The 14,827-nt window shown below is 48.0% G+C and overlaps 1 protein-coding gene across 1 annotated transcript in view; it reads right to left on the bottom strand.

Moving 5' to 3' along the window:
- Nucleotides 1-4,044: 4,044 nt before the first annotated feature.
- The window catches only part of ZFP64 (ZFP64 zinc finger protein), a gene marked incomplete at both ends in the record, with an annotated part of 59,239 nt that continues 48,456 nt past the window's right edge, over nt 4,045-14,827 (bottom strand). The window contains 2 exons of the mRNA XM_080716727.1: nt 4,045-4,730; nt 11,026-11,277. Coding sequence (XP_080572853.1) covers nt 4,045-4,730; nt 11,026-11,277 — 938 coding nt within the window. The remainder of the gene's footprint in view (nt 4,731-11,025; nt 11,278-14,827) is intronic.

Below are 14,827 nucleotides of genomic sequence, written 5' to 3'. Positions count from 1 at the left end.
GGGCTCTATGCCCAGTACGCACGCACGCGCGCGCGCACACACACACACACACACACACACACAGAGAAACAACCCCCCCAAAACCCCAATGTTGCTTGTATTCTAGGGTCAGCAAACTGTGGCCCTTGAATTATCTGCTCTTGTAAATAAAGTTCTTTTCTTCCCTACTGGAAATTGAACCCAATTGCATTCTACCTCCATATTATACCCCAGCCTTTATTTATTTTTTTGTTTATTTTTGTTTTGAAACAGAGTCTTGCCAGGTTGCCGAGAGTCCATATTGTTGAGGCGAGGCTAGGCCATGGTGGCCATGCTCATAATCCCAGCACTTGGGAGGCTGAGACAGGAGGATCAGGATCGTGAGTGGCCAGTCTCAGCTCCTTAGTGAGACCTCATTTCAAAATAAAACAAAAATGGGGCTGGAGATGTAGCTCAGAGGTAGAATGCCCCTGGGTTCAACCCTGGTAACACACACACACACACACACACACACACACACACACACACACACACACATTGCTGAGGCTGTCCTAGAACCTGTGGTCCTCCCATCAGCCTCCCAAGCACCGGGATTCCAGGTATGTGCCACCACACCTGGCTATTTCCATCTTATTTATTGACTGGTTGATTGTACTGGGATCGAATCTCAGAGTTCTACCTCCCAGTTACATTCCAGCCCCTTTTTCTATTTCTTATTTTGAAAAAGGGTCTCACTAAGTGGCTGAGGCTGGCCTTGAATCTGTGATCCTCTTTTCTCAGCTTCCCAAGTACCAGGATTACAGGTACGTGCCGCCATGCCTGGCTGTCAATGAATTTCTATTTTTGCTACTGAGGATGGAACCCAAGGGGTATCCTACCTCCAAGATACACCCCTATTTTCTATTCTTTTATTTTGAAACAGGGTCTCACTGAGTTGCAAAGGGCCTGAGTAGCTGAGGCTGTCCGTGAACCTGGATCCTCTGGGATTACAAGTGTGCACGACCACGCCCAGCTATAAATAAAGTTTTATTGGTACACAGCCATAGCTCTCCCCTTCCCTATTCTTGACAGCAGGTTTGATTACAGTGGTAGAGTGAAGTCCTTGTGTTTCCACAGCAGAGGTGAACGGAACTCAATAGTCTTAAACAGGGAACGGGGCCAGCAGGGCCCCAAATATTTACCATCTGGTATTCTTCCAAAAATCTTTGCAAATCCAGGTCCCGGTGAAGTCAAATGGCAAACATATCATTAACCAATTTCCTCTTCCAGATCGACCCAACAAACAGGGCTCCTCTAGAAACTGACATCCTGGTCTCTGTCCCGTCTGTCGCTCCCGACTAGTAACGTGGTTCCCAGTTCTAGACTCTGATGACAACTATATTTAAGTCTCAACAGGTCCTTGAATTTTACCGAACTCTATTAACCAGCACCTTCTAAGGTCCTTGCCAACAAGAGATAAAACCACCCCTGCTCCAGCAGGCTTCTATCTCTAGTTTCCATCACAGGTTAATCTATCTATCTATCTATCTATCTATCTATCTATCTATTATGCTACTAGAGATTGGACCCAGGGCATTCTACCCCGGAGCTACACCCCCAGCCCTACTATATATATATACTATATATATATATAGTATATAGTATATATATGTAGTATATATAAAATATAAAATAAATAAAAAATATAAAAAATATAAAATAAATATTATAAATATAAATAAACAGGGTCTCACTAAGTTGCTGAGAGCCTAAGTAGCTGAGGCTGGCTTCGAACTTGTGCGATCCTCCTGTCTCAGCCTCCCAAGCGCGGGGATTACAAGTGTGTGCCACCACACTCGGCCTTGTATATATTTTGAAACAGCGTCTCACCAAGTTGCTGAGAACCTCACTGAACTGCTGAGGCTGGCTTTGAACCTGTTACCGCCTGTCTCAGCCTCCCACGTACTAGGATCACAGGCATGTGCCACCTGCCCAGCTTCACTTTTCTTTAAGTCTTAAATTCTCATCAGCTCTCAAATTTCATTATTTTTTTTTGGTGGTACTGGGGTTCCTGGAAACCCTTCTACCTCTGGGCTACACTCCCAGGCCCATTTTTATATTTTTAATTGGAAACAGGGTCTCTTAAGCCAGTGCAGCTGGCCTTGAACCTGCGCGATCATCCTGTCTTCGCCTCCCAAGCGTGGGGATTACAAGCGTGCGCCACCATGCCCAGCTCAAATTTCTTTTTAAAATTTATTATAAGCTACACTCCCAGCCCGATTTTATTTTTTATTTTGGAAACAATGTCTTACTAGGTTGCTGAGAGTCTAAGTTGCTGAGGCCGGCTTTGAACCTGTGATCCTCCTATCTCAGCCTCTCAAGAACTGGCATGACAACTACGTACCACCACGCCTGACTTTTTTATTCTTTATTTTGAAACAGGGTCTCAGTAAGTTGCTGAGAGCCTCATTAAGTAGCTGTGGCTGGACCTGAACCTGCAATCCTCCTGTCTCAGCCTCCCAAGTCCTGGGATTACAAGGACCATGCCCGGTTTAATTTTTTATTTTTTTTGGTGGTACTGGGGACAGAACCCAGGGGTCCTCCACCTCCAGGCTACACCCCCAGACCTGTTCTACATCCTATCTGGAAACAGGGTCTCACCAAGTCATTGAGAGCCCCACTAAGTAGCCGAGGCTGGCTTTGAACCTGAGCCATCCTCCTGTCTCGGCCTCCTAAGTGCTGGGACCACATACGTACGCCACCATGCCCGGCTATTCATTTTTAAAGCATAATTATTTGCCTTAATGAGGCCACACAAGAATTTATATTCAATGAAGACAGTATTTGAAGGACAGATGCTGAAGCAGACCCGAGCGACTCTACGTTGATAAACGATATCTCCACAGGACCCTCTAGTGTCCTGAACGTCAAGTGCAGAGCCCATTTGTGAGGTCAGATTCCCACTGGTGTATCACTCAGGGGACACTAAATGCTTTCTATGCTGAAAAGACCCTGGCTTCTGGCTGGATCGCACATCAAACACGCTCTCTGGGACCTCGACTTCTCTCTGCATTCAAGTATGGCCACTTGGAATTCTACCACACCGGGTGCAGGCTGGCTCAGTTTAGCTGGATCTCTGGCGCCACCTCCTGTCCAAACTGTGCATTGCTTCACCACAGGACTGACTAGCTGGGAAATCCCACATACACTTAAACATAATTAATTAGGTCATGGAACCTAATTATGGGCACGGGGGCCGGGGAGACCTCCACGGTAACTTGTCTAGGAAGAAATGTAAAGAAAAACACTGTTCTTCTTACATCATTCTACAGACGAGTGTGCCTTTTTTTTTATTGTAAAAACAGATAAAAGAAACCACACATAAACACTTCAAACCACTATCTAGGTTAAGAAATAGAACTTTTCCAGGCCCCCAACCCTCCGAGTCCCCTCAACCCTCCACTCTTCCTGCTCCGGAGGATGAGTTTCTTTTTACTTTCGATGTCATCCAACTAGTTTAATACACACACTCCACCAGAGATGGGTTAGTTTTAAATTGTGCAATTCGTCCCGTAGAAGCCATCCCCCGTTGGCTAGAGCACGCTAGAGGACCCCACCTTTTTTTTTTTTTTTTTTTTTTTTTGGTGGTACTGGGGGTGGAACCCAGAGGCTTTCTACCTTCTGGCTATACTCCCAGACCTACTTTTATATTTTATTTGGAAACAGGGTCTCACTAAGTTGCTGAGAGCCTCACTCAGTAGCTGAGGCTGGCTTCGAAACTGTGCGATCCTCCTGTCTCAGCCTCCCAAGCATGGGGATGACAAGTGTGCGCCACCATGCCCGGCTTAGGACCTCACCTTTGAAAGACCAAGCCAGTGCCCCAGGCTGTTCTCATGGGCAGATGCATCTGCATGCTATTGCTTTGGTGCCTGCCCTGGCGGGGGGGGCTGATTCAGTCCCTGGGGCCGGGGCCTGTGACCTGTGAGGTTGGACCCCACGCAGCCCCACACCTGAAGCCCAGACCGGGCTTCCCGGCCTGGCTTTGGGGGGCTGCACCAGCATCGCCTGCAGTCCCCAAAGGCCGCATTAGAGGTCAGGGCTGGGGTCCAGGGGGGCCTCCAGCTGCCCCACGGAGACCAGGGGCCCGAGCTGCGCCGAGCCGCTCTCGGGAGGGAAGGTGACCAGATCCGAGCTCCGATTCTCACCCTGGCCACCGTGCTGTTTCTTGTGGCACCTCAGAGAGTCGTCCCTGACGAAGGAGGCGCCGCAGGTGTCGCAGCGGAAGGCCCTGTGGGTCACGATCTTGGCCACCGGCTGGGGGCCGCCCGGCGGGGCCCGGTTCTCCGTCTTGGCCTCGTCCCGGTGCGCCTTGTTCACGTGCTTGGCCAGGCTGCTGGGCCGCTTGGTGTCGAAGCTGCACAGGTCGCACTTGAAGGGCCGCTCCTTGCAGTGCACACGGCTGTGCACGCGCAGGGCGGCCGCGCTGGAGCACGAGTAGCTGCACTGGGGGCACTTCTCGGGGTGGTCGGCCTGGTGCAGCCGGCTGTGCTCCAGGAGGTCGGCCCGGTCCCGGCCCTGGAAGGCGCAGTGCAGGCACTTGAAGGTGTGCTTGATGCGGACGTGCGACTTGAGGTTGGCCTTCATGGTGCAGCGGACGTCGCAGAACTCGCACTTGAACGGCTTCTCCCCCGAGTGCACGATCATGTGCCTTTTCAGGTCGGAGCTGATCTTGAACTTGGCGCTACAGAGCCAGCACTGGAAGGGGGTGTCCCCTGGCAACGGAAGGCGGGAGTCCGTTAGAACAGGCAGGCGACACAGGACACCCCCCCAGGCATGCATCCTCGCACCTGGCGCCACCGGTCGGCGGGGTCTTCTGAGCTCCAAACACTTGCTGGAAAGTCACAGCCCTTACCCTGAGAGCTAACTCAATCCGCGCCTCCACGGTCCTAGGAATGGGCAGTTGCTCCCATCGCACAGACCGGCACACTGAGTCAGAGGTCAAGCTATATATATATATCAATATATGGTATCAATATTATATTAATTATAATTAATAATATTTTAACAAATAATTTTATTATTAATTAATAATATAACTAATATCAATCAATTATAATATATAATTTACACATTATATTACGATATTATATAATTATATATTATATAATAGATATATAATATATAATATATAATATATAATATACTTATATTTATAATTTACTTATATAAATATATATAAATAATATATATATATTTTTTGCCGAACTGGGAATTGAACCCAGGAGCATTCTAGGCTGCTGAGGGTCCAAGTAGCTGAGGCTGGCCAGGCGGAACTGGGATCCTCCTGTCTCAGCCTCCCAAATACTCGGATGACTACTGTGCACCACCACACCGGGCCCCAAGTCCACATTTTTGGAAGGCACTGATTTCCTGTGTGTCTGGTGCTGGAGATTGTACCCCTGGGACATTCTGCTTCTGAGCTACACTCTCAGCTCTATTTTATTTTTTATTTATTTATTTTGCGGTATTGGGGATGGAACCCAGGGGCATTCCACCTCTGAGCTGCACCCCCAGCCCTATTTTTAAAATTCTTTATTTGGAAACAGGGTCTGAGTTGCAAAGGGCCGTCCTAAGTAGTAGCTGAGGCTGTCCTCGAACCATGACCCTCCTGTCTCAGCCTCCCAAATGCTGGGATTACAGGCGTGCGCCACCACGCCCAGCTTATTTTGTAATTATTATTCTGTGGTGTGGGGAATGGAACTCAGAGGCATTCTACGTTGGCCACCTCCCCAGCCCTTTTTTGTTTTTGTTTTGAAACAGGGTCTCACTAGGGGGCCGAGAGTCTTGCCAAGTTGCTGAAGCCGTCCTTGAACCTGCGATCCTCCTGTCTCAGCCTCCCAAGCACTGGGATTCCAAGGGTGGGCCACCATGCCTGGTCTTTGTTTATAAAAAATAACACGCAAATATGGCAGCTGGAACGAGGTAGGAACAGCCATGCTCTTCTCTCTGGTTTAGAGCCCTTTCTCCGGGGACTTTGTTGAGTATTTCCAATTGTTTTGGAGGTTGTTATTTTAATCATCACGAGCTATCAGTAAGGATAAGAAACTTGTTTATTTTGACTCTTTTTCCTGGTCACTTTTTTTTGTGTGTGTGGTACTGAGGATGGGATCCAGGGATTTCTACTCTTGAGTTACGCTCCCAGCCCTATTTTATCTTTATTTTGGAACAGGGTCTTGCTAGGTGTTGAGAGTCTCACTATATTGCTGAGGCTGTCCTCGAACCAGGGATCCTCTTGTCTCAGCCTCCCACATACTGGGATGACAGGTGTGCACCACCACTCGGGGCTCAGGTCACCTTCTAAACTGAGAAACGGCCTCACATCTTTGTCCAGAGAGAAGGGGTCCTTTGAGGGTCTCTCCTCTCCTTCACACAAATTCACTTGTCAGGAGCACCTTTATTTTTACATTTAAGGTCAAACAAATCCCTGTTCTGTCCTGTGAGTTCCCACACTTCAGTTGGTTTCAAATTTTGATTTTAGAATTCAAATCATTTAAGTTTAGGATCAATTACGTGATAGTTACTAGAGACAAGTGCTGCCCCAGGATTACAACCACATCCTCACAGGTCCACTTGATGCCCAGGCCAGTGAATAAGGTCATTATCCTCAGGATCAAAAGGTTATTTCCTCATGAGCTCATTTTGGGCTACTTTTTAAGCCTGCTTCATGACTGGGACTGTGCATTTCTTGAGAGAGAAGAAAAAGACACATAATCTCAGAAATCATCCAGTCTCTTAATTATACAACCGTTCATGCAGAATTTTTGTAAAGATTTTTTTCCCCTGAATTTCTGGTGTACTTATTTTTCCTCTTAACATTCTGTTTGAGTATCAGTTTTGATATTTTATTTTGCTGCAATCCCCAGTTAGCTATATTCAGATATTCGTACACCAAATATTTTGTGCCAGATTTTGTTTTTCTCTCGTTTTGCTAGAAAAAGTATCTTTTAGTAACTTGTATTATGGCAGCTGAAAAGAAAGTCTTGAATCTCTGCATATGCTTCTATTTCGTGTGAGTGTGTGTGTGTGTGGGGGGATAGTTTGGCTGGGTATAAAATTCCAATTTGGCTGGGTATAAAATTCCAAGTTCAAAGTCATTTTCCAAATTCATAGGCACTGTTCCCTTGTCTCCAGGAAACAATACTACTGAGACGTCTTTTTAGGCATGGGTCTCCCCTTCCAATACCCTTCGTCCCATGAGCCCTTTGGCATCTTGTGAGTCTGTCCCCTCTCCTAGTCCCTTAGAATTGTGAATTTTTTTTTTTTTTAAATTTCACACTGGATTTTCTCACTTCTACTTTCTTTTCTTTCTAGACCTAGTCAGAGCCCCAAATTCCAGCTTCTTATTCTCAGTTCATTAACACAATTTTTTCTTTTTTCTTTTTAACCGATCTTTGGGAAACTTTGTTAACTTTACAGCTGGCAACTCTGGTTTTCACTCATACTTCTTTGTTCTATCTTTTCCCAGAACGCCACTTGCATGCAGCATTTCGCCAGTGGGTAGACACCAGACAGAATGCAAAACATTTTGTCTATTACCCAAATATTCTTTTACTTTTGGGACTTGTTACTGGTTAGACTGGGCACATCTCATGACACCCATTTCCTGCAAATAGCTTGTGACCCTTGGTTGACCGTATTTAGGAAGAGTGAACTGGTTTAAGGGTGAGACACAGAGGTGCTGGGCATCGCCTGCTAGTGAGCAGACTGGGCAGTTTTGCCAGTCGGCTTTGGCTTCTCCCCTCAGATTTGTGGCTGTGGCTATGAACATGCCTGAATTCAGGGCATTCGGATGTGAGCTGGGAGGAATGGATCCCAAATCTACGGCTGCCTCATGGCTGCCGGGATACAGCTGACTTTACTCGGTATTTTTTCCTGGTACTGGAGGTTGAACCTAAAGTCATTCTGCCTTTGAGCTGGTACTGGGGGTTTAGCCCAAGGGCATTCTACCTCCGAGCTATACCTCCAGCCCTATTTCTTTATTCTTCTTTTTGAAACAGGGTCTCACTAAGTTGCATGGGGCCTCATAAGTAGCTGAGGCTGGCCATGAACTTGCGATCCTCCTGTCTCAGCCTCTCAAGTACTGGGCTTACAAGAGTGCACCACCATGCCCGGCTCCAGTTTTTGTTTTGAAATAGGGTCCAAGTCGCTGAGGCCGGCCTAGAACTCGCAATCCTATCTCAGCCTTCCAAGTACTGGGATTATAGGTGTGTGCCACCATGCCTGGCTTTATTCAACTTTTTTTGAAGATTTTTTTGTTTGTTTGTTTTGGGCACTGGGGATTGAATCCAGAGGCATTCTACCTCTGAACTAAATCCTCAGCTCAATTTTATATTATTTATTTATTTATTTTCGTGGTACTAGAGATAAAACCCAGGGACATTCTACCTCCAAGCTACACCCCCAGCCCTATTTTTTATTCTTTATTTGAAACAGTGTCTCACTGAGTTGCAAAGGGCCTCACTAAGTAGCTGAGGCTGTCCTCGAACTGGGATTCTCCTGTCTCAGCCTCCCAAATGTTAGGATTATAAGCATGTGCCACCATGCCCGGCTTCGATTTTATTTATTTGGAAACAGGGTCTCACTAAGTTGTGGAGGGCTTTGCCGAGTTGTTTAGGCTGGCTTCGAACCTGCGATCCTCCTGTCTCAGCCTCATAAGTACCGGGATTACAAGTGTGCGCCACCATGCCCAGCTCTTTTTTGGAAGTTTTTTTTTGCCTGGACATGGAGGCTTTCAGTAACTTAATGAGACCCTGTTTCCAAATAAGAAATATAATAGGTTAGGGGGTGTAGCTTGGAGGTAAAGTGTTTTTGTGGTACTAGGGACAGAATCCAGGGGTCTTCTACCTCCAAGCCTTCCTCTCAGCCCTATTTTATTTTTTTATTTTGAAACAGGGACTCATTAATTTTCTGAGTCTGGCCTTGAACCCGTGGTCCTCCTGTCTCAGCTGCCCCAAGTACTGACATTACAGGTGTGTGCCACCCAGTCTGGTTATTGTTAACTCAATTTTACTTATTATTTACTTACTGTGGTCCTGGGGATTGAACCCAGAGGCATTTGATACACCCGCTGCCCTATTTTTTATTCTTTATTTTGAAACAGGGTCTCACTAAGTTGCAAAGGGCCTATGTAGCTGAGGCTGTCTGCAAACCTGTGATCCTCCTGTCTCAGACTCCTGAATGCTGGGATTACAAGCGTACGCCACCACACCCGGCTTATTTTTTATTTTGAAACAGGGTTTTATTTTTTTTATTTTTTTACTTTTTTGGTGGTACTGGGGGTGGAACCCAGAGGCTTTCTACCTCCGGTCTATACTCCCAGACCCATTTATATTTTTTATTTTGGAAACAGGGTCTCACTAAATTGCTGAGAGCCTCACTAATTAGCTGAGGCTGGCTTTGAACCTGTGCGATCCTCCTGAAACAGGGTTTTAGTTAAGTTGCGAAGGGCCTCACTTAAATTGCTGCAAACCTGCGATCCTCCTGGCTGGCTTCAAACCTGCGATCCTCCTGTCTCAGCCTCCCAAGTGCTGAAATTACAGGCATGCACCATCACCTCCGGCTTCAATTCTAAATGTCAGCATATTCTCATCCGCTTAATGTCATCCACGAAATCACAGGAAATGCTCACCTCGTGAACCTCATTCTGAATAATGCTCCCACCTCCCATGTTTCCTGCGCCACCATGGATCCGTCCTATTTAGTTGACATTACCTCAGTGGGTTCCCCCAAAGAAGGGAAGGAAAAACTTGTAGAAGTTTGTGTTTACAGTTATTCAAATGCCTTTGCTACTTTTTGGAATTAAGGCGTGTAATAAGAGTATACATCAAAATATTGCAGCGCCCAGTTTATTGGTCAGACTTTGAGACACAGCCTTTGCCGCATGGCTGGTGTGCTGGGTTCTTGTCCCCAGATGTATTCTATGTTATGTGGTTAAGTTATAACACCCAGCTGTCAGACCTTGTTTTATTTTCTTTCTTTTTTTTTTTTTGTGGTACTAGGGATGGATCCCAGGAGCCTTCTATCTTCGGGCTATACCCCCAGACCTATTTTATATTTTATTTGGAAACAAGGTCTCACTAAGTTGCAGAGGGCCTCACTAAGTAGCTGAGGCTGGCTTCGAACCTGGAATCTTCCTGTCTCTGCCTCCCAAGCGCTGGGATGACAAGCATGCACCACCAAGCCTGGCTCAGACCGTGTTTTACTTACCGAAAGCTACTGTTTTGATAAAAAAAAAAACCCACAAAAACAGAACCAAAAAACCTTGACAAGCCACATAATCACAAATTCCAACTTCCTTCTCTTCTCCCACTGAATCATTTAAGCTGCTTATATCTTATTTATTTATTATTTATTTATTTATTTTGCAGGTCTGGGGATGGAACCCAAGGGCATTCGACCTCCAAGTCACACCCCCTGCCCTATTTTTTAGTCTTTATTTTAATTTTATTACTTTTTTTTTGGTGGTACTGGGGTTCCTGGAAACCTTTCTACCTCTGGGCTACACTCCCAGACCTATTTTTATTTGGAAATAGGATCTCTTAAGCCAGAGAGGCTGGCTTCAAACCTCCGCCATCTTCCCTCCTGTCTCCGCCTCCCAAGCGCGGGGATTACAAGCGTGGGCCACCATGTCCGGCAGGACCCTGTTTTTAAATCAAAATAAAAAAGGGCTGAGAGTATATCTCAGAGGTAGAATGCCCCTGGGTTCAACCCTTAGTATCACACATAAATAAATAAATAAATACATACATACATACAAAAGAAAATAAAAAAGGGTTAGGGGTGTAGTCCAGAGGTAGAAAGCTTCTGGGGTTCAGTCCCCAGTATCACAAAAATAGAAGAGAGGAGGAGGAGGAGGAGGGAGGAGGATAAGGAGAGAGGAGGGAGGAGAGAGGAGGGAGGAGGGAGGAGGGAGGAGGAGGGAGGTGGAGGAGGAGGGAGGAGGAGGAGGAGGGAGGAGGAGGAGGGGTCGGAGGAGGCAGCGGCCTGTGCAGGCGCGCTGGGACTCACCGGTGTGCGAGCGCAGGTGCACGGTGAGCTGGCTGGAGTTGCGGCTGGCGTAGGGGCAGAGCTGGCACTTGTACGGCCGCTCGTCCGAGTGGATGCGCAGGTGCTTCTTGAGGCTGCTGCTGTCCACGGCCGCGTACTCGCACAAGTGGCACTTGTGCGGCTTCACGCTCGTGTGGCACCGCCTGTGCATGGTCAGGTTGTCTTTCCGGCTGAAGCGCTTGTCACAGAAGTCGCACTTGTGGGGCTTGTCTCCTTCAGACACAAGGGGATTGGAGCTCGTGAGGCTCTGGGGATCAGGAGGGCTGGAGATCTGGGGGGAGGGTGCTGGAGGCTGAACACAGAGACATTCTACCTCCGAGCTACACCCCCAGCCCTATTTTTTGTTCTTTTTTTTTTTGTGTGTGTGGTACTGGGGATGGAGGCCAGGGGCATTTTACCTCTGAGCTACACCCTCAGTCCTTATTTATTTATTTAGTGGTACTGGGAGTGGAACCCAGAGGCTTTTCTACCTCCAGGCTATACTCCCAGACCTATCTTATACTTTATTTGGAAACAGGGTCTCACTAAGTTGCTGAGAGCCTCACTAAGTAACCGAGGCTGGCTTTGAACCTGTGCGATCCCGTCTCAGCCTCCCAAGTGCTGGGATTACAAGCCTACACCAACATGACTGGCTAGTGTTTTATTTTTGAAACAGGGCCTCACTAAATATCTGAGGCTGTCCATGAAACACCATCCTCAGGTCTCCGCCTCCTGAATGCTGGGATTACAAGCGTGTGCCACCACCCTGGGCACTATTCTTTATTTTGAAATAGGGTCTCACTGAGTTGCAAAGGGCCTCACTAAGTAGCTGAGGCTGGTTGTGAACTGCAATCCTCCTGCCTCAGCCTCCCAAGCGATGGGATTACAAGCGTGTGCCACCACGCCCCGCTACCTTTTTTAAACAGGGTCTCACTGGGTTGATGAGAGTCCTGCTCCTTGTTGAGACTGCCCTGGAACCTGCCATCCTCCTGCCTCAGCCTCCCAAGTGCTGGGATTATAAGCGTGCACCACTGTATCCAGCTCATGCTTTGGGTTTAAGCCAGCCCACCAGCAAGTTGGGTCTCACTAGTACACTTGTCACAAGGACAGCGACTTTTGGGTCATGTCCTGAGAGAGGGGAGCTGTGAGCGCCCCAGCCCATCTCCTCCTACCCATTAACAGATTATAAGAACTAGAACAGGCCGGGCGTGGTGGCGCATGCTGGTAATCCCCGCGCTTGGGAGGCGGAGACAGGAGGATTGCGCAGGTTCAAAGCCAGCCGCGCTGGCTTAAGAGACCCTGTTTCCAAATAAAAATATAAAAATAGGTCTGGGAGTGTAGCTCGGAGGTAGAAGGGCTTCCAGGAACCCCAATACCACCACCACACACACACAAAAAGAACTAGAACAGTTAGCTTGGATATAGGGGGGCAGCCTAAGTTTATATCACTAGAGAAGCCATTGGTCCACCCCAACCTGCCTGCCCCGGGCGACCAATGCCTTAACTGTGCTTCCTGCCTTCCCAGAATGCTTTGCAACATGTCAACCAATCATCAATCCAGTAAGATGGGCATGGTGGTACACACCTGTAATCCCAGGATTTGGGAGGTTGCGACTGGATGATTGCAGGTTCGAGGAAAGCTTCAGTAAATTAGCAAGGCTCTAGGCAACTGAGTGAGACCTTGCTTCAAAATAAAAAATGAAAGCTGGGCGTGGAGGTGCACACTTGTAATCCCAGCACTTGGGAGGCTGAGACAGGAGGATCACAGTTCACGGCCAGCCTCAGCTACTTAGTGAGGCCATTTGCAACTTAGTGAGACCCTGTTTTCAGATAAAGAATAAAAAATAGGGCTGGGGGTACGTGTAGCTCAGAGGTTGAATGCCCCTGGGTTCCATCTCCAGTACTTAAAAAAAAAAAAAAAAAAAGCCAGGCATGGTGGCGCATGCTTGTAATCCCAGCGTTTGGGAGGCTGAGACAGAAGGATTGCGGTTTGAGGACAGCCTCAGCTACTTAGCGAAGCCCTTGGCAACTCAGTGAGACCCTGTTTCAAAATAAAGAATAAAAAATAGGGTTGGGGGATGTGTAGTTTGAAGGTTGAATGCCCTGGGTTCCATCCCCAGTACCACAAAACAAGCGAACATCAACAACAAAAAATGAATAAATAAAAGCCAGGCATGGTGGTGCACACTTGTAATCCCAGTACTTGGGAGGCTACGACAGGAGGACCACAGGTTCAAAGACAGCCTCAGCAACTTAGTGAGGCCCTCCAAACTAGTGAGACCCTGTTTCAAAATAAAAACACAAAATAGGGTTGAGGGTGAAGCTAAGAGGTGGAACACCCTTGGGTTCAATCCCCAGTACCACAAAATAGGTAGATAGGGTTGGGAGTACCTAGAGGTAGAACACCCCTGGGTTCAATCGGCAGTACTAAAAAAATAAAGTAACAACAACAACGAAACCTCCTCAAAACATTATCCATCCAGCCCCAAACCACCTCTCTAGGTCAACCTTGGCGCTGGGAGCACCAGGGCCTGGGCTTCGCACTTCGGATGGCGGCAACCCCTCTGGTCCCCGCTAGATGGCAGCAGCACGGCCTCGCGGGGCTCAGGTCAGGCTCAGCACCGGCCTTTTGGTGAAGCCTCACCTTTCCCCCAGTGGCTCCCACAGGCCGAGCTCTCGGTCACCCCATCCCAGCAGCCTTGTCTGTCGGGGTGAGGATCAGACATTTCCTCACTAATGGGGAAAACGTTCCTCCCGTCCCAGGCAAAACGGGCCCCTCCTGATTCGTAAAGGGCCGCAGAATCCTAGTTGTCCCAAAGCCGAGCCATCCTCTGGGCAAAGGGGCGCCCAGGCGGAGCTGGGCAGGCGGGGCTGCCCTTCCTGGGACAATTTCCCCGTCCTCCTGGACGCTAGGTGTGGCCCGGCTGAGCTTGTCAGCATGCCTTTTTATTGGTGCTGGAGGTTGAACTCTGGGGTATTTTACCTCCAAGATGTACCTCCGGCCCTTTTTATTTTATTTATTTTTCTATTTTGAAATAGGGCATTTCTAAGTTGCTGAGGCTGGCCTTCAACCTGCGATCATCCTGTCTCAGCCTCCCAAGTACTGGGATTATAGGTGCGCAACGCCATGCCTGACCCTCACAAAGCCACAGAGGGCATCACGCCTCAGTCATGGCCCAGGGGAGGGCTGCTGCAGGCTTCCGGAGCCAGGCTTCTTTTTCTATTGGCAAAGAAATTCTGAGAACTAGACCAGCTGCCCCAGAGATGGGCCACGAGTCAGAACGGCAGAGCCAGTTCTTCCAGCTGCGGACTCCTTGCTTCTTAACTTGTATTCGAAAAACAAACCTGATTGCATTCAAGCTACTCAACCTGGTTTCTGTAAGAACCCAGCAGCACCCTTGCGCACGCAGAAAAGCGCCGGGTTTGGACTATACACAAAGGCTTGGCCAAGTCTTTTTGGACCAAATAGCAAGAGTTTCCACAGCTCGTCTATCTTAGCAGCTGTCTGCTCTAGAAAAGCCCCTTGAGTGGGGGCGTGGTGGCGCACACTTGTCTTCCCAGCCTTTGGGAGGCTGAGACAGGAGGATCATGGTTCGCAGATGGCCTCAGCTACTTAGTGAGGCCCTTTGCAACTCAGTGAGACCTCGTTTCAAAATAAAGAATAGAGAGCCGGGAGTGGTGGCGCACACTTGGGAGGCAGAGACAGGAGGATCGCGCAGGTTTGAAGCCAGTCCAGCCATGCTGGCTTAGGAGACCCTGTTTCCAAATAAAAATGTAAAAATAG

Source organism: Muscardinus avellanarius (genome assembly GCF_963383645.1).
Source record: "Muscardinus avellanarius genome assembly, chromosome: 19".
NCBI lineage: Eukaryota > Metazoa > Chordata > Mammalia > Rodentia > Gliridae > Muscardinus > Muscardinus avellanarius.
The sequence above is the reverse complement of the archived record's forward strand: the minus strand, read 5'-3'. Positions and strand labels throughout refer to the sequence as shown.